Source organism: Mus pahari, chromosome 18 (genome assembly GCF_900095145.1).
Source record: "Mus pahari chromosome 18, PAHARI_EIJ_v1.1, whole genome shotgun sequence".
In the NCBI taxonomy this organism is placed as follows: Eukaryota; Metazoa; Chordata; class Mammalia; order Rodentia; family Muridae; genus Mus; species Mus pahari.
In genome coordinates, this window is record NC_034607.1 from 52679540 (window position 1) to 52707374 (window position 27835).

The following is a 27835-nucleotide window of genomic DNA, read 5'->3' on the forward strand; positions in this document are numbered from 1 at the left end:
TGGAATCTACCCTGGGAACCCTTTGCTTCTGGGACAGTTTAATCCCTGAGCCACCTAGAGTGGGGCTGCCCTGGAAGGAGGGATGAGGGATGTCCCAGATGGACCCTGCCTCTGAGGTTGTATAAGGATTGATAGGACGCTTGCCTGGCATCAGTGAAGCTCTGGGCGTGGCAACGCTGTGAGGGGTGGAGGCACTGAGGTCAGAAGTCCACCTCATCCTCAGCTACACAGTACATCTGAGGAGTGTAAGCACAGTGGCCTCATGAGACTGGCTCCAAAAATTACAGGAAGAATAGATGTGAAGCCACTGCACATACAGACACTGTCTGTCCATCTGGTGCCTTTCTAATGGTGGCTGGTCACTCACCCACTGGAGGGCTGTCACATCAGTATTGTCACACTGACTCTGTTCAGTCAGTGGGAAATCCGGTCTGGACTGGATGAAGAGAGGCTGTGTAGCGGAGTGCTCACATTTGTGTACATGTATATGGTCGGCCTCGGTATCCTTCCTGAGGTAACATGTCTTACTTTCTGAGTCAGTGTCTCTCGCTGGCCTGGAGTTTACCAAGTTGGCTAGTTTGACTGGCCAGTGAGACAACTGCCCATCTCTGCCTCTCCAGTGCTGACATTACCAGCAACACCACCACACCCAGCTTTAGATTCCCATACTTGTAAGTGAAGACTACACACACACACACACACACACACACACACACACACACACACACACACCCTGTACACCGCACTTGCTGTGGGGATCTTTAGTAATCTAGAGAAAAAAAACAGGAAAGATAATCCACTAGAGACTGCACAGCTAGCAAACCCAGCCCAGGTTCAGGCCAGTCTCAAACCTGGCAAAACTTCTGATGGCAAAACTCACTGTTTAGAGGACTTTATGTGGCCTAGAGTTGTGCCCAGCTGTACTTTGATAAGCTTGTAGCTTACAAGTGACAAAGCTTCCTTGAGCCTCTGTTTCCTCATCAGTAAGGTGGAAGCAGCCCTATCATTGGGGGTGATGGTGAAGCCCAGTAAAAGCAAGACTCAGGTAGCCTTCCCGAGACCAGGGCTGCGGACTCCATGGAAATCATCACCGTACGGCAAGGTCAGAGCTGGAGGAAGTAATTCAGCATGGTGTGGGAGAGAGTGTCCTAGACATGCCAGGAGGTTGCCGTGCTGCAGAGTGTGGAAGAAGTACATAGAGCAATTTTGATGCCTTGCCTCTGCCTCTGTCTCCAGAGGGCCAGGCACACAGGCATGTGCACCTTGAACGGCTTAGATGACACTGGTGAGGTACCCCAGGGCTTCTGGGATGCTAAGTGAGCACTCTACCCACTGAGCTGCATTCCCAGTGCCTCCCGTGTGCGTGTTTTCCGTCATCTCTGGGTTTCTTACGGTGCCTGACACAGTGGACAGTTATGCTACTGTGTTATTAAGGGGTAATAACAAGGAAAAGTCCTACGGGTAGGCACAGCTTCTGTGATGGAGTTGTCACATATACAGAACTGGACTTCCTCTAAAGACTCCCCATGGTCCTTTAGGACTGGAGGTGACTAGGGACACAGGCCAGGCACTGACCCATCACTGAGCACATTCTGGCCTAACTCTGAGCACTGCAGAGATGGGGAGAAGGACAGAGGTGAGTCAGGGGAGCAGCAGCAGAGGCAAGAACATTTTGGGGTGTGCAAGTATTGCTGCTTTCTGATTGGATAGCTTGGGTCATGTGCCCATACAAGAACCAGAAGCAGAAGTTGACACTTTGTTCATCCCATGTATGTATGGCCCTTCTCTAGCCCAGCATGGGATCATGCTCCCCAGGGCCAAGTGTCTAACTGGAAGAGGATGGGTCTTAAACTGAGTCATAGGTCTGGAAAGAAGGAGAGAACAAGGATGCTGGACAGACAACATCCTCTTCATCTCGGTGACATGAATGTCAAGTTGATGTCAAGGCTGGGAGTCTCTCCTGTGCAGCTCCAGGGCTGTGAGCTCACTGCCAAGTGAGCTTAGTTCGGCAGAGAAATAGCCCTGTTCTCTGGAGCCAGTTTGGTCCCTCCTGAAAAGTGACAATAGCAATCGAACAAATTAGCATGTCACTTGAGAGTTCAAGGAACTAAAACACTTTCTCCAGCTCAGGCTCTCACCATACAGGCTACCTGAGACCTGGCTGCAGGCAACTTCCTGGATGCACCTCCAGATAACCTGATAGCAGGCCCTGTGGGCCAGCCCTCGGGGAGTCCTGAGGGGGAGACAAATAGAAAAGAGACACTATTGTTACACGGTGTCCAGTGTCCGAGGCAGAAGCAGCCCACTGGTGCTGGGGGAGTGCAGAGCGTGGGGTGATGGATCTGAAGCGGCATCTAGCTGAGATCTGTCAGATGAAATGATTTATAGACCAAAGCTCACCAAGTGAGTAGGTGCTGCCCCGGTAAAGCAGTGCGGAGAAGGAAGGGGTGTGAGCCTCCTGAGCGGTCCGCCAACTGAAGCCCTGTGCTTGGATTCCTGTGTGCATTGGAGCTGCTACTGAGGATTTCTGGATTTCTAACTTGCATAGATTTGAGTGAGTAGCAGTTTCTTTTATTGAGGTAGCAGATCTGAGAAGTGAATTTAGTTCAGAGATGTCAACTCAGTGAGGTTCTGATTAGGCCAAGAAGGGGCTTTCGAATACAGAATTCTGTCTGGAGCTGCCTAGGAGATGTCTGCTCAGCACGGCCAGCACTGGCCCCCAGCTTCCTCCCTAATGGTGTGCTCACTCAATGTCCCTCTGCTCTGTAAAACCAACCAGCCACCCTTCTAGAAATGCTACCAAGAACCCCATGGCTAACCTGCCTCCCAGCCTGAGGTGCCTCTTGACTGGACTGAGAAGCCACAAGTTTTCTGGGTTGGAGAGCAGCTGCTTCCACTTAATCCAGGCCACCATCTTTGTCCTCCAGCATCCAGTAAGAGCCTGTCTTGGGTCCCTGTTGACCTCCGATTTTTTGAAAAGTCCAGTTCTGTGTGTGATTCTCCTGCCTCCATCAATCCAAGCTGATTCCCTACTCAGCTCTCTGTGCCCATGGCCTTCCCAGGGGCATCCGTGACCATCAGGCCTTGTGGCTGGCCTCTAACCTGCTCTCAGAGCTCAGGTTCTCTCTGACAGAATCCATCTTCCCATTTAACCCCTTTCCTAGCTCCTGGGCCTTTCCCTTCCCAGCACTGACCCCAGTCTGTGCTGGGTACCAGTCCTGCAGGGGACAACTTCTCTCAACAATAAGCTTCATCAATCTCAGCTCCCTGCTCCCATTTATAGCAAATGCTTCTCTTCTGTTTATGCTCAAGTGAAGCCTATCGGTGATACAAGCTTTCTAGGGTCATGATTTTAAGTCTACATTTAACACTATGAGTGTGAAGGACATCTCCAGGAAAGCAATCCTTTGCGAAGTTATTTATTTCAGTACTAAATTCCTAGGTTCCGGGGATGGGAATATTCCTGAAATCATAATTTCATAATCAGGTACCTGTAATTACTATAAATGCAACAACAGTCACTGAAGTAATCATGTTTTTATTGGCCATTTGGATGCTAAGAGCAATATTGCAAGAAGCCCGTGACCTTGGGCAATGGCAAACCGGCCTGCTATGTTTCAATGCTTTGAACAAAATTCAGTTTGCATTGAGATTACCTTCCTAGAAATTTTCTTTAAATGGTGCTTTAAAAGTGAATCATTTATGCTTATATATTCAATCATGGCAGGCCCTAGAGTTGTGTAATTGCTAAGTTGTTTTCATATTTCTGAATGCCGATACTCAAGCAGTTGTCTGGGGTCCAGAAGAGAGACTTCAGAATGCCTGTAGAGACCCCATTTTCACTTGGGCAATCAAAAGCAACTCCCAGGTTCCAGAGCATTCTCCAGACAGAGCTGCCTTGCCTAGACGAAAGCCCCTTGCTAAGCCCCTCATTTTCTGCAGAAGAGCGGGAAGGAAGGCTCCGCACCTGCCTCTCACTAGTGTGTACGCCACATTCAGCGCCTTTTTGCCAGGCATATGTTGGAGTGGATGATCCCAACAAAGTGATTTTCCTGCTGGCAGGTCAGGCAGGACATCCACCGAGGAGAGTAAGCTGGCATTTAACTCCGTTCCTGGTGCTGGAGGCCAGCTGACCTCTGTTTTAGTAAAAGTGGCTTGTAATTATAGCTCCTGACAGTGTAGAATTTCAGTTCCAAGACCTCCCCAATCAGGGGCGTCACCTCACCCTGCACAGAAGAGAGCACTGGCCGCAAGGCTGTGGCTTATCTTTTTTTAGAAAGTCAGGCTGATCTGCAAGAAGAGCGGAAAGCACTTGTCCGGCTCTCTCCTCTCAACATGTGTACGCTGTGTTTACCGCCCCTCCGCCAATGGGGAAATGGAGCCTGCTGAACGGAGGGCCAGATTTGACTGTCTTGAGCCTCTGCCTTATGGGGTCAGTTTAGATAAAACAGAACCCCACCCGAGATTTGAGTTTTGTCTAATAATTTTTCCTAAGGCTACTCCCAAGTGAAAGGCAGAGAGGTGGGGACCTGATGGTTAGTTCTGTCCCTCCTTTTAGAGAGAGGAAGTACTGTTCTATGAGGGTCTTTGCTGGTTGTCCTTCTGACTCACGTCATGTACATTTCCTGTCCTTTTGGGGCTATGATCACAAAGGTGGCCACAAAGAAGGTATTGATGGAAAAGCCCACAACTTTTGTCTAAAGTAATTGTTAAATTAATAGATGACTGACTTGTTATCTCTCTCTCTCTCTCTCTCTCTCTCTCTCTCTCTCTCTCTCTCACACACACACACACACACACACATGAAATACTTTAGAAGTCAGAATGCAAGCCTTCAAGTTCAATAATTCTTTCCCTGGAGCTAATCAGACCCATGACTTATAAATACTATTTCATAACTAAAATGAAGATGAAAAAAAAGTAGGAAAAGACCAAATATGCAAAATGGTTTTGAAATAATAATTTGAAACAATAATTTTTTTTATTTTTTATTTATTATATGTAAGTACACTGTAGCTGTCTTCAGACACTCCAGAAGAGGGAGTCAGATCTCGTTAGGGATGGTTGTGAGCCACCATGTGGTTGCTGGGATTTGAACTCAGGACCTTCGGAAGAGCAATGAGGTGCTCTTACCCACTGAGCCATCTCACCAGCCCCCGAAACAATAATTTCTTAAGAATTTTATAGTGCCCTCAATATTATTTCTCCTCCCCAAATTTCCTTTAGTCTACAGGTGAGGGAAGTAAAAGGTAAGTGGGTGGGGCTCAGGAAGCTCGTTGTGGGGAGCTTTGAACCGTATCGATCAATGTAGGCTCCAAGGGGCAAGGGGACTCAACCAGGTTCTCTGAAGAAACAAGCTGTTGGTATTGTTCACAGTGCTGGGAATTGCACCTGAGGCTAGGCACACTGAGGGAACACTACCACAGAGCCACATACCCAGCCCCAAAGCTACCTGTTTTGTTTTTGTTGTTTGTTTGTTTGTTTTTAATGATGAAGGTTTGTTGTTAGTGATGTGTGTGTAGTTGGGAGTGGGGTGATATGCACATATGAGCAGAGGACAGAGGCATCACCCCCTCCTGGAGCCATTGTAAGCTGCCTGACACCTGTTTTGGGACCTAAACTCCGCTCCTCCAAAAGAGTAGTATGAGCTGGGCGTGGTGGCGCATGCCTTTAATCCCAGCACCCGGGAGGCAGAGGCAGGCGGATTTCTGAGTTCGAGGCCAGCCTGGTCTACAAAGTGAGTTCCAGGACAGCCAGGGCTATACAGAGAAACCCTGTCTGGGGGGGTGGGGGGTGGGGGTGAGAGTACCATCTCTCCAGCGCCCCCTGGAGTTACTCTGAGTTCATTTGTTTATGGTAATGAAGACTAACCCACTCAAGTGCTCTACCACTAATTAAGGTGAAAAAAAAATTGTTATTTTTGTTTGACACAGTTCAATAGGAAACAAACTCAAAAGTGACAGTGAGGACACAAAGGAAACAAAGTTTCAGGTGCTATTGTTACCACAGAGCCTGAGCCTGCTTGGCCTCCACATGGCACCCTTTGAGGGCTGGGCTGTTTGCAAGGGGCAGGGTGCCTATTTTGGGGGTTCTCATTTGAAACATGTTTCAGAGAGGGACAGCGACTGCATGCACTGGAAGTGACAGTTGCTTCCCACGTATAGCCGAGCCACAGTTGTCAGGGCTTCTTGTATAGCCCAGCCACAGCTGTCAGGGCTTCCAAGCTTGTTAGTTTTTCTAGCTCCAAGAATAATCAGCAGCTGTTTTGGACTTAGAAGGCTGGGGGTTGGCTGAAAGAATTAGTCCTCTGGCCCCACTTTCTCTCCTTCACAGAAGGAAGCTTGTGGACTTTGGTAAGGGGCTATATTCCAGATGACTGGGGAGTGTGGTTTATGGCAACAGCAGTTTCTGGCCTTTGAAACACTTGTTACTGACCACCTCCCACTTCACTGAGGGTCCCAGAAGAGGCTTGGCCAAGGCCACACTCCCTGTATGTGTGCAGTCTGCTCCGGATGAAGGGTCTGATTCACATGCACGCTCTGAGAAGCCTCTTACCGGTATCTCCTAATCACCACTTTGGCATACACAGCATTCTGACTTGTAATGATGTGTTCACCAACTTGTCTGCCTTGCTATGCACTAAGAGCCAGGGCTGTTTGACATTTGAGTGTCACCTCCCACCCATGCAGTCTACCTTGGGACTCACTTTTTGTGTGTTTGTGCAGTAGCCTATAGTTCCATCCCTTCTGGGCTGTGGCTTTCTGGTCTTCAAATCCCTAGTGAGTTGCGCGGTACATCATGGATACTTGTTCATCGAACATCATTGCCTGAGTTTTAAACATATATCTTTCGTGAGAGACCTTTGTGAACGTTTTGAACATATTTGGTAAACTGGGTTTTGAGTTGTGCCCTTTCTTCATGTCCCTGTTTATAGAGCGATCCCAAGCACCGTGGGACTGTTGAATGCCGTTGCTTGGAGTAACTGTTTATCTATTTACCCGATCTAGCCTCTACCCTGTCTGTCCAGTTGTTTATGATCATCCTTTTCTATGTATGTCTTGACCATCCAACGAAATTATAAACTCCAGAAGGCAGTTAAGACTTTTATTTGTGTGTGTATATCCTTAGGGCATCTTCATGCAGTGTAATCTGAACAAGTATTTGCTGATGGCTTTGGAGTAGCAGAGGCAGGTTGTCCAGTATCAGTGGTAGGAGAGGAATTTGTACTTCGGCTGTAGATTTTTAAACAGATATTCAAAGACCAGCCATGTGGAAGGGAATGCCCAGGACTGCATGCAGGGAATAAGGATCATGCCGAGGGGTGAAGGTCCATGGCCCTGTGTGCACGAGTCTCAGACAGGGCACCTGTTTTAGTTCACTGTTACTCCTGATGATCCCTGTTTTCTCTTGGAACACATCTCTTCTCTTGTCTGGGATTCTTGTCATGTGCTAAGTGGACGATAATTTTTATCAGTTCTGGTTTTCAACAATGCAAAACCCTCTCAATAAGCTATCAGAATGTGGGTTTTTAAAAACGGAAACCTCTGTGGTATATAGGCAGCTGATAGGAAGCTAAAGGATCCCCTTGGCAGACCGTAAGTCCTATTGACAAAATTCAGTATTTTGATGGTGGATAGTTACCCTTTAATACACTTAGCTGTATGCCTGAGAATGTTCTAGTTAAATGTTTAAGTACCTATTTTAAAAATTAGAACTAATATATATATATAATTGGTTTGCTAATTAGGAGGACACAGGAGACTTGGTTGAGAGTTCTGACTTGGACACATGGTCGTTTAAAAGTAAGGGCTCGTACACTCAACTCTCACGTGTTCTGTTTGTGGTTTCTAGCCTGAGATGAGGCTCCACTGCTCTGTCCTTACTGGAAGACCCACCGGCTCACATTGCGTTCTTGTAAACATGGTGCAATGGGAAGAAGCAGTTTTATGTGATGCTGGCTACAGTATGTATGAGGGATAATTTGTTTTTTAATTTGTTCTCTATTATTAGCCTTCTAATTACTCAGATTGGATGAAAGCAGGAGAGATCTCATTCTCAAAATAACTGCCAATTATGTAGCCCATGATGGCAGGAAGAAGCAGTTCATTTTAGGTGGTCCAGGTTGAAAAGGCATCATTTACTCCAAGAAGTTCTGTGCAAACTTTTAGTTTCCATCTGTTTTTATGGCCCTAGCTCCCTGCATGTAATTGTTCTAACAAAAAAAAATGCAATTGCATAGATCCCTAGAAAGGTTTGATCCGATTGTCCTCCCTTATGTCCACATGTCTGTCACTGGGGAAAATCAGGCCTGATTAACCGTGGTTATGAAAGCAATCAGTAGCTGGATTAATGTGACTAAACATTTCTAGGGAATTTGAGTTCAACTACTCTTTCTTTTCACAGCCCCCCAAAGAAAGAGTATGCAGTTCTCTTTCCCTGATGAAGTATACTTGGCTATAAGTAAATATGCAACTTGGCATTCTTAAAAACTACATATATTTCTTTGATGTTTCCAATTGTCTTAAGCTGGCTGCATTCCAAAGTGCCCAGTTAATTCAGTGATAACAAACTGTTCTCCTGTCAATCAGGAAAGCACTTGCCCTTGAGACTCCGGTTTCGGTGTTCCCTCCGGTTTCGGTGTTCCGACGAGAGTGTAGGAAATGTTATTTCTCAGTAAAGAAACCTTTCTGTAGCTGCTGGGACCTAAAGCCAGGGGCCCAGGGCTTTTGGGAGCATTGGAGGATTGCTGGGGAATTGGGGAGGTCTGTTAGAGCTGCTAGTGGTCCTGCCATTCTCTGGGTGGATGCTGGGCACTTCAGTGTGCCACCTTATTTACACCTTGCCATCCTGGGGGGTAATACCCAGAGATTTTGTGTCTGTGAGAATTGGAAATCTAAATGCCGGTGGAGGGTGATTTTTAATGAGAACATCTCGCCCTCCAGACCATGCTAAGTGCATGTTTGCACAGAAGCCTGGAGTTGCAGGGTGGGGTGGTGAAAGTGCGGGCTTCCTGCCTATCGTCCTTTGTGCTGGCTGCTCTAATGAGGCTGCTGAGTGTAGGCTCGGCGCACACTACTTAACCCACCAGCTGCTCTCCCAGAACAGGTTTGTGGGATTTGTTTTAGATTTATTTTATGTGTAGGGATTTTTGCCTGCATGTATGTTTGTGTACCACATGTGTGCCTAGTACCCTCAGAGGTCAGAAGAGGGTGGACAATCCCCTGGGAGTGGAGTTGCAGATGGCTAGGAGCTGCTGTGTGGGGGCTGGGAATGGAACCTGGATCCTCTGCAAGAGCATCAAGTGCTTTTAACCCCTGAGCCAACTCGCCAGCCCCCACACGTTATACTTGAAAATCGTGTTTTGTTGCGACGTTTCCATTCATATTGACAGTTCTTTATATCTTGGTTGTATCCACCCTCCCAGCTGTCATATCTTGTCCTCCTTTCTCCCTGGGTCTCTTACCCTTCCCTAGCAGTCCCTCACTACCTTCCGAAAAGGAGTGGAGCAGGAGGAGGAATTAACGGAGTAAATTAAATTGCAAGAGCAACAAATTGGGCACTAACTACACTCCTGCCTATGGCCGGATTTCTAAACCCAGGGCGCAGAAGTAGTTAAATGCAGGTAGCAACTTCCACACTGAACGTAAAGGCTCGGTCTGCAGAGATGGCTCGGCAGTTAAGAGCAATGGTGGTTCTTGTAGAGCACCCACAGGCTGGCTCAAAGCTATGTGTAACTACAGTCCCAGGGCATCCGACTCCTCCCCCGGCTTTGTGGGCATCAGGTATATACAGGCAAAACAAAACACCCATGTACATGGAAAAAAAAAAAAGGAAGTAAGGAAGGGAGGGAGGGAGGGCGGGAGGAGAAACATAAAGATCATGGAGGTGGGGAATGGCATTTTCCTATTGTCCTGGCTATAGAGTTACTGACCATTGATGAGCCAGCAGCATGAATAAAGCTGCGTAGAGTATACTGTCATTGGAAAGACTGAATAGATGAGATAGAGAGTGATATACACACTTTATAACAAGTTCTACTTTACACAGTCTGCCCTTCGTGTCTACAGATTTCATAGCCAACTATGAAATTTTAACCAACTGTGGATTGAAAATATTTAGGGAAAATATGCATAGCGCATGCAGACCTTTTCCCTGCTCTTATTTCCCTGAGTGTCTTACTTAGAGTTTCTAGTGCTGCGGTGAAACACTGTGACCAAAAAGCATGTTGGGGAGCAAAGAGTTTATTTGGCTCACATTTCCCTATTGCTGCTCATCACTGAAGCAAGCCAGGACAGGATTTCAAGCAGGGCAGGAATCTGGAGGCAGGAGCTGGTGCAGAGGCTATGGAGGGGTGCTGCTTGCTGGCTTGCTCCTCATGGCTTGCTCAGCCTTTCTTATAGAACCCAGGACCACCAGCCCAGGGATGGTCCCATCAGTCACTAATTAAGAAAATGCCCAACAGCACAATCTTAGGCATTTTTTCAATTGAGGCTCTCTCCCGTCCAGTGACCCTAGCTTGGTGAAGCTGGCTTAAAACTAGCCAGGACACTAAGAAATATAAGATAACTCTTTGTGTTTTATTAGGTACTATAAGCAATGTATCAGCAATTTAAGATGTACACAAGGGTGTATAGGTTACATATAAGTAACAGCACCATTTTAAAGAAGGGGTTTGGATCGTCTGCTGATTTTGATATCACGGGGGGGGGGTTGGAACTGATCACTCGCAAGTAAAACAAGAGTTGCTGGAATTGAAAATTATGGCGAGAAAAGTGTCAGGTGACATGAAAGGAATGTACTTCAGTAGGAAAATAATAAGGCAGAAACTAAATGGATCTTTAAAATTACTCTCTTAGCTCCATGTTTATACTGTTCTAGTAATGAAGTAGGTCATTTAAGAAGGTGGGCTACACCAAAACCAGTTTCCATGAAACCAGACAACTCCAGCCATGGCAGAAACGGACTCAACTCCATTCTCTTGCTAGAATATATTGTGTCACGTAAACTAGTCCATGCAAAATGAGTCACTGCACTTTGTGGCAGAGACTAAGGCACCTATCAGGAAGAGCGTCATGAAGCCGCTGTTAAACCCATACAACAGCCCAGCATATTTTGGTGTGGAGGGTTTGCCAAGACAGACCACACAAGGCAGTCACAGAGCAGAATGCATCCTTTGATCACGTGTATAAGAATGTTTGCAGTTCTGGGAGTATACATTAAAAGAAAAACAACCCAAAAACAAAAACAAAAAACCAAACGAAACCAAAATCACCACACTCCCACCAACCAAGCCTGGCACTGCCCGCACTCCAGCCCCAGTCTGAAACCTGGCACTGCCCGCACTCCAGCCCCAGTCTGAAGCCTGGCACTGCCCGCACTCCAGCCCCAGTCTGAAGCCTAGCATCTTTACTATGGCTGTCAGTCCTTACCGGTTCTTTTCCTTCTGTGCCTGTATGTGAGTCGTATGTTATCATATTAGAATACTTAAGTGTAGAGCCCGCCTCGGTTCTCTGAGCAGACTTGTCAGTGAGAGTTATAGGAGTCACAATGTATTGCCTCCCCCCACCCCACCCCCGTGTGTGTGTGTGTGTGTGTGTGTGTGTGTGTGTGGTATGTGTGTGTGTGTGTGTGTGTCTTTGTATGTTTTGATATGGGATCTCACTTTGTAGTCCAGGCTGACTAGAATTCCCCATCTCCCTCCTTAGCCCCCAGAATGCTGGAGTTACAGCAGTGTGCACCACACCCCTCTGTTTTCTTCATTTTTATTTGATTTGTTAATTGTACTATTTTTTTAAAATTCTTATTGAAAAGAAGAAGAAAACCAAAGCCAAGTGGAATCACCTTACTTCAGAGATACATTCCTGGTTGTTCTTTTGACCTTGTAATCTAATTAGCTACTGCTGTTCATCTGTAGCCATGTAAGTATAGATCGTGTTGCTGTTCATCTGTAGACAAGTATAGATCATGACTTTCCCTTTCTCCCCCACAGGAAGACTATGATCGTCTGAGGCCTTTATCTTACCCCATGACTGACGTCTTCCTCATATGCTTCTCTGTGGTAAACCCAGCCTCATTTCAAAACGTAAAGGAGGAATGGGTACCAGAGCTAAAGGAATACGCACCAAATGTCCCCTTCTTATTAATAGGAACTCAGGTGTGTTCGCTTCGATTTTACTCATTTAAGAAGGTTGTCTACAGTTAGCCATGGGGACTGCTCTCAAACAAGACCCTGTGACTAGCAAATGATGTGTTAAATAAGTTTCAAATTGGCAATTCCTCTCATATTTCTACATTAAAATAATTCCCCCAAATTGTATTTGTATCTTTAAAATCTTATTTTGTATATTTTTTAATATGTAAAGATTAAATGGGACTATATGCATTGGTTTCTTTTAAAATACATATTATAGGACATTATTGATCTTTCTTAATTAGATTGATCTCCGAGATGACCCCAAAACTTTAGCAAGACTGAATGACATGAAAGAAAAACCTGTCTGTGTGGAACAAGGACAGAAACTAGCAAAAGAGGTAATGAATCCCTGCTGGGCTTAACACAGATGTGAAGATGAAGGCTAGGCCAGACCGCAGCTGTGCCTCCGGTCCCAGCCCTGCTGGGTGTTTCTCTCTCAGGTCCCCATCATCTCTGCACTGACACAACGAGGAAGGTCTGTTTCCCTGGCTGTAGACAAGAAAGAATGGGGGCCCTTTAAGTAACAGGAGCCTGAAACTTTTCAGTAAAAACTGGCAGAGCTGAGCTTCCAGCTTGAACGTTTGTCCACCTGTGCTAGGCTGAAGACTATGACTTTAAAGGCACCCGTAGGAGGTAGCCAAAGCAGAGGCGGAGACTTCACAACCTTCTTAATTATTTAAACACTTGTTCCGTGCCAAATTAGGCTCTGCTTTCAGCTTACACTCCTGCAGGTGCAGTTGAAGTGACATTAGGTGACAATTTAAATCTATGGTTACAGAGATAATTATGGGTAGTTTTCTACAAAATATTTACAGATACATATAATACCTTTTAATTTACATTATTCCTTACCCCAAAGCTAGATTCTTTCCCCCTTCATATGACTATAAGATTATTGAATTCCTTTAATTCTTTTTTTTTTTTTTCCTGTTTTGGCTTTAGTGGGGTTTCTGTGTAAGTGCAGTCTAATAAAGTCTTTTAAAATGTGCTATCAGGAGACAGGAAGAAGCAAGAGAACTTTCTGGAGGACAGCGTTTCCCAAAGGAAAGAGAAATGATTTCACCAACTCCAGGAATTCCTTGCGTTGATTTTTATAATCTTGGAGAAAGGAGAAATTTCTAAATGTGTAAAAGCAAAAGTTATAAATGCAGGTTACCTGAGTATATAAATATGTGCTATCACACTGGATGATAGGAATCAGATTGATGTGCAGGGCATTTAATGATTTAATCAGAAGATCGAATAGACCCCAGCTAAGAACATTCATCTGAAGTCACCAAGTCTGAGGAAACTCCAAGGAGAAAGGCATAGGCCTTTAATTTCATCACGCAGGGGGCAGAGGAAGGTGGATCTCTGTGAGTTCAAAGCTAGCTGGTCTATACAGTAAGTTTGAGGACAGCCAGGGCTACATAGGGAAACTGTCTCAAAAAGCAAGCCAGCAAACAAATAAAAGAAACTGTATATTCTTTCTTGGCAGGTCCGATAACCCACTAGAACATGTTAAATCCCTACCCTGCTCTTAGGAGACTGTAAAAGAGTGAGCACAGAGCTAGAGTGCCAGAAGGGAATGTGTAGACTGAAGAAGCCAGGGAGATAAAGGAAGGGATAGAGCGGCCCAGCAACCCTGACAGCCAGCCGGTCAAGAAAACCACTCAGGTCTACACAGGGAAAACTGTTCTCTCCATCCCCTGGCTTTCTTACTGCATGTTAGGTATGGCAAGCATCTCCCACATCAGTCTCGGGTCTGGGCTCTCAGGATCCCTCACTGTTCAGCCTTGACCGATGAGAAGGCCCTCCAGAGCATCACTTTCCTCCTGTTTCCCTCTGCTCTTTGTCCCAGCAATCACCAGTGTCTACTCTGTATCCCTCTTCTTGCCACACAGTAGGACACCTTGACATGTCCCCAGGACCTAAGCAGTTGCTTAATGTATAGCGATTATCTAATATTCGATGAATGAGTTTTCCATAAAGAAATCCAAAGGCCATACACTAGTATTTTAACAACGGTCTCCCTCTGGGTATTGTGAATATGCATAATGAGGTTCTTTTTATATAGCTATATTTTATAACTTCCCTTTTAGTGTGTTGTTACTGAGTTGTATAGAACCGTGATTTAACTGTGGCTTTCCCTCCTTCCCAGATAGGTGCATGCTGCTATGTGGAGTGTTCAGCTTTAACCCAGAAGGGTTTGAAGACTGTGTTTGACGAGGCTATCATAGCCATTTTAACTCCAAAGAAACACACAGTAAAAAAAAGAATAGGATCAAGATGTATAAACTGTTGTTTGATTACGTGAGAAACATCTTTAGTGGCCAAGGAAACTGTCCATTTCTCCCAGAAAGCATTTGAAATGCTACACCGATATCCTGACCTCTTACAATGAAGCAGTTTAACTTGAGGAGGGAAGGAACCTGTCCTCAGCATTCTACAGTTCATTGAGAATGTTTCCTAAAGGTCCAAGCAGCAGCGAACAGCATCTGAAGCCACATCTACTATAAATACTTTATTTCAACTAGAAGGTACAATCTCTCAGGGGTTTCATAGTTAAAAAGCTACAATCACATCATGTTGAAATGACATTTAGAAAACAACAGTGCTGTAAATGGACTGCCCGGCTTGGACCATGTAACTTCTGCACAGCCCTTATGGAATCTGCACAGAGAAATAACTTCTCTCCTTTCTCCTCTTAATTGTTCTTGTATGTAAGCTGCTTTCTATTCCAGTAGATCCAGAGTGGCGAGATAACCAGGCCAGCCACGTAGCCAAAGGTCGCTCCGAGTGTACAGGAGATGGGCCACACCTGAGGAAAGAATTGAGATCTAAACCAACCGATGCTTTATTATACTTGAGCACAAATGAAGTGTAACACAAACATTTCTATAGTGAAGCTTAATGTGCTTTCTTAAAGAATGCCAAGTTTAATAGATCATAACTGCATTGATCATGAACACTAAAAATGTACACATTTTAGTTAATGTGCATTAAACAGTAACAAGGCTTCTGGGAACTGTAGATTTTAGTTTGATGTTATCCAAATTGCATGAAATACATGCTAAAGTAACATTTAAAAATTGGGTCATAGTTTGCCATAATCCTGAACTCAGTTTAGTTCTCTGAATTAGTTGGCCATTTTTCGAATTCTCACATTGGCTGTGTACATCAAATGAAATAAGTGTACAGGCTGACCAAACCTTAGAAACTCTCAGTGGTGTCAGAGGGAAGACCCGGAATCTAAGCATGTCCTGTGGAATTTGTGGTTATCTGTTTCCATAGTAAAACTGATGTCCACTTGGAGCTGCAGATAGCACATCCACAGCAGAAGCTATAACCCACAGCTTATGCACACACCTAGTGTTAGGTGAGCAGAACACTGCTGGTTTCCCAAGACAGTTCCTCCAGCCATGCTACATTTCACTAAGCCAGAAATAAATAATGGTGATTTTATAGGGTATATACACAGCCCTTATGAAATCTGCAGAAAAATATAGGGTGTAATGACGTAGAAAGTCTTGGAAACAAACTTTCATGCTCCTTTGTAAAGCTTATTTGGTGTACTGCAGCCATTTCTAACCCTTCTCTGGGGAATAGGCCATCAAAGTGTACTGGAGGAAAACCATCTTACTAACTGGCTGGCACCTCATTTGGCTTTCTTCTTCAGTCTGCTATGGATCTGCCTTATTCTAAATGCCATGCAACAGACAGTAGTGTAGGCAAAGCTTCCATGTGAACCACCTCCTGCAGTTGAGGGAAGCATAATCTAATCCATACATTGTTACCAGCCTTCTTTAGGTTCAAATTTGCAGTTGCTTAAACTACGACTTGTCTTTAGCAAGCTTCTGTTATCTTCCATGGTTTGTGCTTAAGCTTTGTCTATTGCACAGATTGGGTAATGGAACACTAAACATTTATACTTGAAAATGACAGCCTTAAATGTTCATACCAGTCACAAATCTAGATGTACTGTCTTGCATGTGAGCTTTGTAGGAGTTTTTAAAATATAAGCACCACACTCCCCACTTGGTAGTGGACAGTCTACTGGACAAGAGCGTTCTCTTGAAGTGGGCACAGTATGTCTTCAGGCAGTGGTGGTTCACATTAAGTATATCATGGCCTTATGTATGCTCAAATGGGACTTCTGTAATTTTCCCATATAGTTTTGGTCTGTTTTTAGATAGAATTGGAAGAAACTGTATAGTCGGTTAACAGCTAAGTTGTCAAACCTATGATCTGAAGGAACCAAGACAGTAAAGTATTATTCGTTTCCAAGTCGCCTTTGGAGATCTGATGGCTTGTTTTTTTCTTCAAATCTTCATCTGTGAAACCCTTGACACTTGGTGTTGGCAATGAGTTTAAGTCAAGGACTTTCCTGCTCCAAGAGAAATGGATTCAGAATCTGAATGTGCACTGGTGTCACCTCAGTCTCATGTTTGATCATGGCGACAACCTCGTGTCCCAGTCATTCATGAGCTCTTATCACTCTCTTCCGATTGACAGCAGTCATAGCTGGACTCCACCTTCTCCAGATGGTAAGAATCTTGTATAGAGACTATCTGAACTTCGCAGACGATTGTATCATCTGAACCTGAGGTGCCTTAGGTACTCTGTTTACCTTGATGGGGTTTGGAGTTTCCCATTGCTTGTTAAGAGCTCTTTGTGTTTGTTATTTAGTATTTCTTTTTGCAAAATCTTCTCTGCCACTTTAACCAGAAAACCAAAGATTTGTTTTCTATTCATGAGCAGATTATAGAGACACTGCCTTATTTTCAGACGCATATCTTCATTAATGGCTTAGGTTGCAGAAGAAATTCAGACTAGTCTCTGGAATAACTTTCAAACTAGTGAAATATCTGGGAAAGAAAATACTTTTCAAAAATATTTTATTAACATGAACTGTGTTAGTGAGCACACTCACTGCTTCAAATAAGGTCATGTGTGAAAGAACATACAAGAAGTTATAATTGGTTAGTGTTTGCATAGAAAATTTGTTCTAAAGCCCTTTAAAATTTTTAGGGAAATCTTGAAATCTAATAGCACTTACTTTGCTAATGTATGCCCTTACTCTGTCCTTACAGGTACACTGTAGCTTACTTGTGATGAATTATCATATTTCCAATACGTAGAGCTTGAGTTCATGCTATTTGTTATAAATTATCTTAGTTACTTTAGACACTGCTTCCATTTGATTTTTAATTATTGGTTTTAAATACCAAATTAAATGCTGGTTTGTTGGTGGTTGTTTTTAAATGATTGTTACGTCAACAGCATCCCCTCCTGACGTATGGGTCATAATAAAATGAGATGCATAGTTTACTGTTTTATGTAAAGCACTGAACTTCTTACCTCAGGAGTTTTTATTTATTCCCCTTTCCTCTGCGGTGCGACTGCTCACCCCTGGCAACGTGTGAGCTCTTGCACCCCCTAAAAAAGCTCTGTCAGTCAGGGTGTGGAAGAAATAACAATCCTTATGGGTCCCAGACACATTCTGATTTGGGATACCAAGTTCTGTTTGAATCACTCTGTGACTTCGGTGTGGTTCACTGTTCTCAAACACACACACATACATTTGCACACATTCTTTAGATGCTTGCCATACTTCACTTTCAAAGAACGTGAAATGAAGCAAATTCTTTTTCCAATGTTTTCCTCCTATTAGGAGGTAAGGCTCAGACCACTCAGCCATTCCCTGTTATATAAAACTCAGAGATCCCTGTTATCTGCAAAATAAAATGTTGTAACTTTTCAAATGATTCCCTAGTGATGCCCCAGGCTTTGTGTGTACAAAGGTGCTGCTATGTCTCCTTCAATACAATGCACAAGTCCTTAACTGTTGGCAGTTCTTTTTGCTGAATGTTGTAAGATGTTTAAACCACACCACAGCACAGAAGTCTGCCTGACTTATCCAGTCAGCCTCATTTAATTATATTTTAATAATGAGACCTTTAAGTTTTCCACTCAAAAATTTCCTTGTTTCACAGATACTATTTTTATTTTCTTTATGCCACAATATTTTTAAAAATCTGTAGTACCTATTAGCTAGTTCAGTTGCAGAGCTATAAATATTTCTCTAAATTATGATAATCTGAAATAGCTACATATAATTATTGTTTTATGTAAGGAAAACTGGAAATTGAAAACAAAAACATTCATATTAAGAAAGCCATTCACAGGGTTTGCCACCAAAGTGACATCATTTTATCTAGTTTCTTTAGTTTCTAATGTTTCTTAAAAATGACTCAATGGAAGAAACATCTCATGTTACATAACAATATAATAATGCAATGCAAGTAGGTAAAATTAATTAGTAAGGGTATCAAAGGAAAAACCTATTTTAAAAGATGAGTGGCTGCATCAGGTGAAAAGCCAGCATCCTAGTTATGCATAATGCATTCGCCTCTCATGCAGCAATCAGGAGAAGGTGGGCACATGGAAGCCAACCATGATGTTTTAGGGTGACTATGCTGTAATGACACACACAATCCAAAGGCAACTTGGGGAAGGAAGGAAGAGTTTCTTTGGCTCACACTTCCACATCACTGTTGGTCACTCATCTAAGGCAGTCTGGACAAGAACGCAATGGGAGGAACCTGGAGGCAGGAGCTAATGCAGAGGCATGGAGGCTTGCTTCTCGTGGCCTGCTCAGCCTGCTTTCTTATAGAATTAGGGACCACCAGCCCAGGACTGGCACCACCCACAATGGGCTGGACTCTCCCACACTGATTACTAATTAAGAAAATGCCCTCCAGGTCTGACTTTAGGGCCTCCTCACAGTTGAAATCAGAACAAGACTATCTCACAGAACCCACTCTGCTGCACTCCTGTGACCTGGTACTTCGGAGGCTGGCAGGGTAACCAACAAAGGAGGACCACCATGAGTCTGAGGCCAGCCTGGGCTACAGGGCAAGATACAATTTCAAAAAACAAGACACCAAAAAGAAAATGAAAAATCCAACTCAATCCCCAATTCTCCCCTCCCCACCCCGAAAAAAAAAAAAAAAAAAGCCTTGCTTTTAAGGCAACATTATGGTCCTTCCTATAAATCAAGTGACTATGGATTTATTTACTACTTGAACCAAGAAAGGCCAGTTTTCTCAAAGTAATAAAAATTAATAAAGATTTTATATTACCTAGCATAGAATTTGGGCAAATGAAATGTGTAGTAGTTTTGTTTTTGTTTTTTTAAAGAAATAAAATAGCTTCATAAGCCAAAAAGCACTTTTAGCTATCTATACTGAACTGTTTGAAAGAACAGTATGGTCTAGGGCAGACGGATCGCAGGGAAGAGCACTTGAATATGATTCCCAGCATCCACATGGTGGCTCACGACCATCTGGAACTTCAGTCCTGATCCAGCACCCCTTTCTGTCCTCTGCGGACATGCTGCATGCATGTTATACATGGACATACATGCAGACAAAACACGTAAAATAAGTACTTTAGCAAAAGAGAATTTTTAAAATGCAACAATACAAAAGTATATGTCCACTTTGGCTTTAGGAAGAAACTCTCCTTTTGTCTTGGGAAAGGAAATGTTCAACACAGTTATACAGGGTTTAATAGTTCTCTGGTGTGCTTTACTAATGTAGAACAGTGATGGAGATCACTGGTTTTGGTGTTTGGCAGACTGGATTTGAATCTTGGCTTTGTGGTTACCAAGCATGTTGTCTCTGGCAAGCCATGTAGCCATTCTGTGCTTAGTTTGTTACAAACCCTGTCACCTGCAGGCACTCACACACATGGCAATAATAAATATAAAGTGTAAAAAAAAAAAATCTATGATTTCTTGTCTCCAGTTTTACCAGAATATAAAAGTCAATATTTATGAAACATTCATTTTTAAAAATCACAGATGCCTCAAATTCTTGCATAATTTGAAACTAGAAGTCACAGACTTATAACTGAACTGGCTACTGCAAAATGCCAGAGTAGAGGATAAAACAGGTCACAGGTCTAAAGACTTGTGTGGTTTTAGATAAATTGGTATTGCCCTTACCAAAGGGATTATACAATATTAAACTAAATGATAATGTACAATTTACATGATTCAAGACCGGGAAAAGTTAATATTTAACAGAAGATGGATGGTCTGGATTAAAGATGTGCTCATGTCAGCTAATTCTGCAGATAGAACTGTGGCAGGACTTTCCTGAGAGACTTTACTGGTCAGGCTAACTGGTGTGTGCATGCATATCGTCAGAAGAATTTACTGACTCTTGACAGGAATCCTGACCACGAATTCACTGTCCACAAGCAATAGGTTTCTATTACTGTGTTCTTTGGTGGAGAGGTCAGAGTAAATGCAGGTCAGTATCCATTTACAATTAGCAAACTAGAGCCAGAAGAACAGAAGTTTGTCACTCATGTGTGTATTCCTATACTGTACTGCAGCATTTCCACTAGGAGTACCCAGGGTGCAGCATTTCCACTAGGAGTACCCAGGCTGCAGCATTTCCACTAGGAGTACCCAGGCTGCAGCANTGCAGCATTTCCACTAGGAGTACCCAGGCTGCAGCATTTCCACTAGGAGTACCCAGGGTGCAGCATTTCCACTAGGAGTACCCAGGCTGAGGATTTCCACTAGGAGTACCCAGGGTGCAGCATTTCCACTAGGAGTACCCAGGCTGAGGATTTCCACTAGGAGTACCTAGCAAAGCATTCAAGACCAAACTGGAAGCAAATGTGTGTGATCACCTGAAGGCCCCAGCTTTGTCAGATAGGTTCTAGCAGTCACGCAGACGAAAATCAGCACAATGAACAAACCACTGAGAAGTGGCCCATGAGAGACATAAGACTGGCTAGCCTGGGCAAACCACTGAGAAGTAGCCCATGAGAGACATAAGACTGGCTAGCCTGGGCAAACCACTGAGAAGTGGCCCATGAGAGACATAAGACTGGCTAGCCTGGGCAAACCACTGAGAAGTGGCCCATGAGAGACATAAGACTGGCTAGCCTGGGCTAACCTTCCTTTGAATCAGAAAAGAGAGTAATTCCTCTTCTGCAGCTTCATTTGTTTCTCCTATTTATTACTCTGATGGCACCCACATCTGCAGGCTCACACACACCGCAGCTCCAGCTAAGATACCCAATACTCCTTTTGGTCTCCATGGACACACAAAGACATATGTGCACAGATTTTTTTGTGGACACACAAACAAACAAACAAACAAGGAAGTCTTAGTAGCAAGTAGAATAAGTCAGAAAATGATAGCACATACCTGGTATCTTCCTATGGCCACATGCTACATAACATGTGTGCACACACGGGGAAGAAAAAGCATGCATTTTTCAGACAAAGACACTATAAATTAGCTTTAAATATGTTCCTACAAATTTATTAAGATTTTGGTCTAAAAATACAGACATCACCAGAGTGATCATGACATTTAAAAGAAACAATGTGGGAAAGGAAAGCAATTTCATACTTAAGCTATTCTGAAGAGAACAAATGCTCTGGCTTTAAATAAACAAACAAACACAGTGTTTCTTGCAGTCTTCTGCAGAGAAAAGAATCACGGTGCAGGTGGAACTCTTGTTTGAATCCCAAATCTTCCTCTTGCTAATCAAATAACTGCACACAGTGTGTTTCCTCCCTCCATCCCACACTTTGCTTTTGTGGTGGGTAATAACAGGAATAAGATCTAGCTTGTTCTATAGTCCTGATTACATTACCTCTGGCATAGTACCAGACCCATACCTGGTACACAGAGACCTACAAATGAAACTATGTTCTATTATTATCTGAAATGTGAGACAGAATTGAACATGATATGAAATTCAAGTCACTCAATAAACTTGTTTAACAAAATACAAAAGGAACAAAAGGAAAGGAAGTCATAGAAGGGGCGCTAGCAGGCGAACCAAGACAGAGAGCAACAGAACTCAGTATAAACAATGAAGCTTACACTTGTGTGTGCTCAATGTACTGTCAGTGGAGCATGTCACAGAACACAGCAGGGTGGGAGGTGGCTTCCTACCACTGCCTGTGGCCACCTTTGCTGCCTTCTACACAGAGAGGTCTTTTTGCATGCACACAGACCTTGCAGCATCTACCACTACTAAAATCACTCAACACTCAGGTAAGTTGAAAATAAGTTTTCATTGACTTTAACTTTCAGTGGCCCATCTCTGTCACTTGATGAAGAATCTATCTGAAAACTAAATATATACTTGAGATTTGTCATTATGGAACACAGTTGATGCCTGGCCACAGGAACACCATACAAAATCAAATTGGAGTTCAGAGTAGAAAAAACAGCATTAAAACATGAGACAGGTTTTGGGCCTATGTGTTCATGCATGTGTATTTAAAAAAAAAAAAACAGATGTTCCTGTTTCTCTAAAATATGAAAACCATAACCCAGAGATGCTTGCTTAAACTTATCAAATGTGCATCAGGCTGCAGGGGACAAAGGACTAAAAGCTCTCTTTTTAACACATGCTGTCTATAACAGCACAGTTTATACAGGGCTATCTTCTTAGGAAGTTCTGCTTTAGCAACATCTCCACTTTATGAAATGTTTATCCCCTTATCTGACTTACTGCCTTTCTGGCAGATTCTGTCAATATTATTAACCACAGTGAGGTCTTGTTCTGTATAGTTTTAAGTATTGGCAAATAACAGTAGCCCAACAAAACCTTGTTTGCTGAAAATGAAAAGTGAAAACAACCAAAAAGCAGCTGGTAAGAAACTGAATAAATCTGAGGAATGTCAACTTTACCCTTTCCCCGATCAGTACACATTAGACGCGAAAGGGATCTTAGTGAATAAGCCAACCATTAACTTAAAATATCCCCCCCCCAATAATAAAATTAAACAGCCAGTGTATTCTAGTGGTTAAATATTTTAACCACCTGTAATAACTTACAATTAGCTTATTAGTCCCTTATTAGTTTAAAGTCCCTAATTGAGGAGCTCAGTGGGTAAGAGGCTTGTCACAGAAGTGTGCTAGAATGACATCTGATGCCCAGAACTCACAGAAAGCTGCACACAGGTGCCCAGCCTAGGCCACAGGAGCGCAGACAGGAGATCCCTGGAAGCTAGGAGAGCAGGCTAGCCTGGTGTAGAGAGCAGGCTAGCCTGGTGTATGCAGGGGGACTGAGGCCTGTCAGTGGACTTCTACATGTGCAGTAGCACTTTCAAAGATGAAGTCTGTTCCGCCAAGCATGATGGCCCATGCCTGCAATCCCAGGACATGGGATTCGCCGAAAGCAGGATCAAGTGTTTGAGACCAGCCTTGGCTACATACAGAATTCTAGGCAAGCCTGGGCTACAAAGTGAGCTTGCATCAAAGACACACCTTCTCCCAATGTCATAAGTCAAGGGAAAGCTACAGTGTTTTAAAACTCAGATGTTAATTTAAATCTAGTTCACTCTTTATTGTAAGTAAACACTGAAGGAGAAAAATTAGTAGTAAAAGCCTAAATAATCTAAAAATGGAAAACTGAACTGTAATTAATGTCTTCTAAGCAAACTTAAAACACATGCTTTAGTCAGCACATCTGCTTTCCACAATTCAGTTTCTATTTTTATAATCTTGCAGGAACGTTCTAAACGTGTAAGATCAAACTTTTATACAATAAAATAGGCAATGTATATACAAACTGACATTTATCAACTCACTAAAACCCATTCTCTATTTAAATTTAATTATACTAACGGAAAGCCATGAGTCTAGTAGCCAAAACAATTCCTGTGCCCTTTTCTTTCTTTCTTTCTTTTCAAGGCAGGGTTTCTCTGTGTAGTCCTGGCTGTCCTGGAACTCACTCTGTAGACCAGGCTGGCCTCGAACTCAGAAATTAGCCTGCCTCTGCCTCCCAAGTGCTGGGCTTAAAGGCATGCGCCACCACGTACGGCTCCTGTGTCCTTTTCAATAACTTAAGTGCCGACACTCTTCAGTCGAATGAAGTGAGATGCCAGCTAGATCACCAAGTGGGGGTCAGACTTGCTTCATGCACTAAAGCCTCCACAAGGACATGAGAACCACTACAGTCCCCCCACCTTCCCAGACCTGCACATGACAATCAGAACAGGGCAGACAGCAGACTGACTGAGAGCAAAAGGAAAGCGCAGCCGTGTGGGAGACACAGCATCTAAGTGGGGCAGAGAAATGCACCTAAAACCAGGCACTCTGCTCACCTGAAAACTCAGGTCCTGTCAGTGAGCTGTGCATCAAAGAGTCAGTCCCACCCATGTTACCTAGGAATTTACGACTTCAGCAAACATGTGGATATATGCTTAAGTATGATGCTTAAAATTGATGCTACTACCAGTCAGAACTGAAAACAACCTAAATGCCCATTTATTAAAAATTATATTATTTTAAGGAAATTAATATTCCAGTTATGTAATTCTTCACTAATATACAATAACACCGTTATATAAAGTTCAAAGGAAAACACATTAAAAACATGTACATGATGAACAGCACAGATGGAGAATGAGCTGCAAAAGTTACCATCAAAATAGAAATGATGATGTTCTCCCAGTGGATGAAAAAAAAGCTAATCTTAACTTTCTATAATAATTATTAACAAACACAGCTTAAATTTAAAAGGCAAATATATCTTCTCATTGAGACAAGAAAAACATTCTCTCCATATTGGTAAAAAAAAAAAAAGTACATTCATTTTAATAGCATTGTTCTTTTTAGGAGAAATTGTCATGAAAAATTCATGATGTTGTATATTCAAGTATGGTTATCAGTGTATTATAGTAAAATAGTGGCAATAAGCTAAATGATCAATAGTGAAATTTATTATATTATATAATAACTATATAGTAAAGAAGCACTGTCTAAAACAACTAGAAATTAATGAAACAGGATTTTGGAGACAAAAAAAAGTAAAGGTTATAGTATTGCAGTGATATGCTTATGTGTCAAGTTGACAAAGTATGGAATGCCCTGGCTAGTCTTAATTGTCAATTTGACATCTGAGAAATTGAGGAGTCATCTGAGAAGAAAAGCAAAACTAAACTGAGGGATTTCTCTGTTTAGACTGGCCTATGGGCATGTCAGTGGAGGCAACCTTGATTGTTAATCAACGCAGGAGGGCCCGTCCACTGTGGGTAGCACCATCCCATAAGCTAGCTAAGCATAAGTCTAGAAACAAGCAAGACATCAAAGACTATTCCTTCAAGATTTTGCTTCAAATTCCTGCCTTGAGTTCCCCCATCCCCCGACTTTCCTCATTGATAGACCATAACCTGGAGTGTAAGCCAAAGAAAGCTGCTTATCCTCCCCTACGTTGTGTTTGGTCAGTGGTTTATCACAACAACAGAAAATACTAGAACATGGCGACACATATCTGTAATCTCCAAAACTAGGGAACAAAAAGTATGGGGATCAGGAATTCAAGGCCTTCCTCAAATACAAAATGATTAGGTAGCCTGGGCTACCTAAAATCCTGTCTCAAAACAACCATATTTTAAAAACTGAGATAACGATGCTGGGTGGTAACACATGAGTGTAACCCTACCAATCACAAAGCAAGAGTAAGGGGCCTAAGTTTCAAGCCAGCCTGGATGACAAAACAAGCTCAAGGTCATGAGCTAAGCCATGAGATCTTGCATCAAAGCACCAAAGGTGGGGGTATGGCCCAGTGGTAGTGTACTGTCAGGCTTCCTCTCAAATCACTTCCCTTTATTTTTAATATTATGCTGGGAGCTGGCAGGACAGCTCAGTGGATAAAGGCACCTACTGCTAAATCCAACAACTGCTTGCTGGGTTATAGAACACATTTGGTGGGAGGCGAGAACCTGTTCTCATGTCCCCTCTCGCACCCACAGACATGCACACATAAAATAAAGACGTGGCAAAGCTTTTTTAAAAAATTACTTTGCTATATGCTTTTTAATATATTTCAAGGTAAGTACTTAATGTGGCCATCAACCTAGATAAGGATATACAATCTAAGATCAGAAGTGTAATAACTTAAGAAAAGGAGGAGGAGGAGGAGGAGCAGCAGCAGCATTCTTGCATGTATTGTCAAAATAAGCTTTTAAAAGTTTAAGAACAGGGACCAGGGCGTGACTGCTCTGCAAGGTCCTGAGTTTGGATCACCAGCAGCCATGTGAAAAGCCATGGTGACACACATTTGTAATCTCAGTGCAAGAAGGTGAAGACAGGAGGATCCCAGAGATACAACAGTCAGGGAGCCTCGCTACTTAATCTCCAGGCACAGTGAGACTGTCTCAAAAAACAAGGTGAGCCACAGAAGACACTGGATGTCAACCTCTGACCTTCACATGATAAATGCATAAGCACACACATAAGTATATACATGCATGCAACACACACATACACAGTTTTAAAAGGAAGCATTCACCTTTGCATACAGAAAAAACATCTGGATGATGCCTATGGCACTGGGTCAGGCCCAGTGAGCAGTCACCTAGCCTGCCCTGCCTCCCCTCATCTTGTCAACAATGAATACCTTGCATCACTTACCAGCTGTCTTCACCAGCTTTCCTACTGCTGGGCCAACACACATTTTGTTAAAGTCTTTGAAACCAACCTGCCACGGTCTTTCCCAATCCAGTGGAATAGGAAATGCTCCAAGCCATGCTCCTATGAAACTAGAAATTGTAGTGATCTGAAGACTATTCTCCCAAATAGATGTAACTCTGTAAGACACAATACATACATCATTGGCAGATTATGTCCTAATAACTAGAAATCACACAAGCACTTAAACAAATTGATGCTACACATATATTTTTCATCCATTTAACATAATCAGTTCAAAATGACAGAACCATGAAGATGCAAATGTCATTCCATTGGAAAGGTACTGCATGTGCACTGTGAGAGACAAACAATACAAAACAGCACGGTAAAAACAAACATCCTCTTATCACAGCTCCTGAGTCCTTTCCCCACAGGTAACTGCCATTTCAAGTTATAGACCTTTCCAGATTGCACACAATTTTATCTTATGAATAACCTCATATATGAATTGGGTGTACCTATGTATTTTTCCTATTAAGACTTAAATGTATCATGCTATAAGCCCGATGTTTTCTGCATGAACAGCTATAATAACCCATGGATGGATGGAGAATGGTTTCCCAGCTAGTCTCCATGCTATCTTTCAGTCCCCAACTTGACTTCATCTGTTTGACAGATCAGGGCCAGAGAACAAGAACTTGCAAAGCTCTCCTGGTAGTGGACATGATAGCACACACCTATAAATCCAGCACTCAGGGAAGGCTGGTGCTAAAGCAGTGACTTCAAAGTCAGCATGGGCTATTGTAACTGGTCTTTGCTACTTTGTGGGTTCTTCTTTTTCTCACATTTTAATCTTTCCCCGACCCCATTTCACCCCCTAACACTAGGTAGGAAACATCACCAGCCATGTTTAGAATACTATAATCACTATAAAAAGAAAGTATTCCCCGGATGGGGTAGTCTCTGGATAGTCTATCCTTTCGTCTTAGCTCCAAATTTTGTCTCTGTAACTCCTTTCATGGGTATTTTGTTCCCTATTCTAAGGAGGAATAAAGTATCCACACCAGCGTGTATTCTTCCTTCTTATAATCAGCCACCAAACCCAGACACTATTGCATATGCCAGCAAGATTTTGCTGAAGGGACCCTGATATTGCTGTCTCTTGTGAGGCTATGCCAGTGTCTGGCAAATACAGAAG

General features: G+C 43.0%; 2 protein-coding genes across 3 annotated transcripts in view; one reads left to right on the plus strand and one right to left on the minus strand.

The window, feature by feature from the left end:
* Rhoq (ras homolog family member Q) overlaps positions 1 to 17517 on the plus strand; it is a 35369-nt gene extending 17852 nt beyond the window's left edge. Inside the window, exons 3-5 of the mRNA XM_021217857.2 lie at positions 11990 to 12154; positions 12436 to 12531; positions 14334 to 17517. Of these exons, the coding sequence (XP_021073516.1) occupies positions 11990 to 12154; positions 12436 to 12531; positions 14334 to 14489 (417 nt within the window). The 3' untranslated portion in view covers positions 14490 to 17517. The remainder of the gene's footprint in view (positions 1 to 11989; positions 12155 to 12435; positions 12532 to 14333) is intronic.
* Pigf (phosphatidylinositol glycan anchor biosynthesis class F) overlaps positions 14682 to 27835 on the minus strand; it is a 31073-nt gene continuing 17919 nt past the window's right edge. The window contains exons 5-6 of one of the 2 annotated variants that reach the window (XM_021217856.2): positions 26705 to 26813; positions 14682 to 14993 (exon numbers count right to left, since the gene is read on the minus strand). In XM_021217856.2, the coding sequence (XP_021073515.1) occupies positions 14880 to 14993; positions 26705 to 26813 (223 nt within the window). In that variant the 3' untranslated portion in view covers positions 14682 to 14879. The remainder of the gene's footprint in view (positions 14994 to 26704; positions 26814 to 27835) is intronic. The other variant, XM_029531174.1, reaches the window with a different exon arrangement.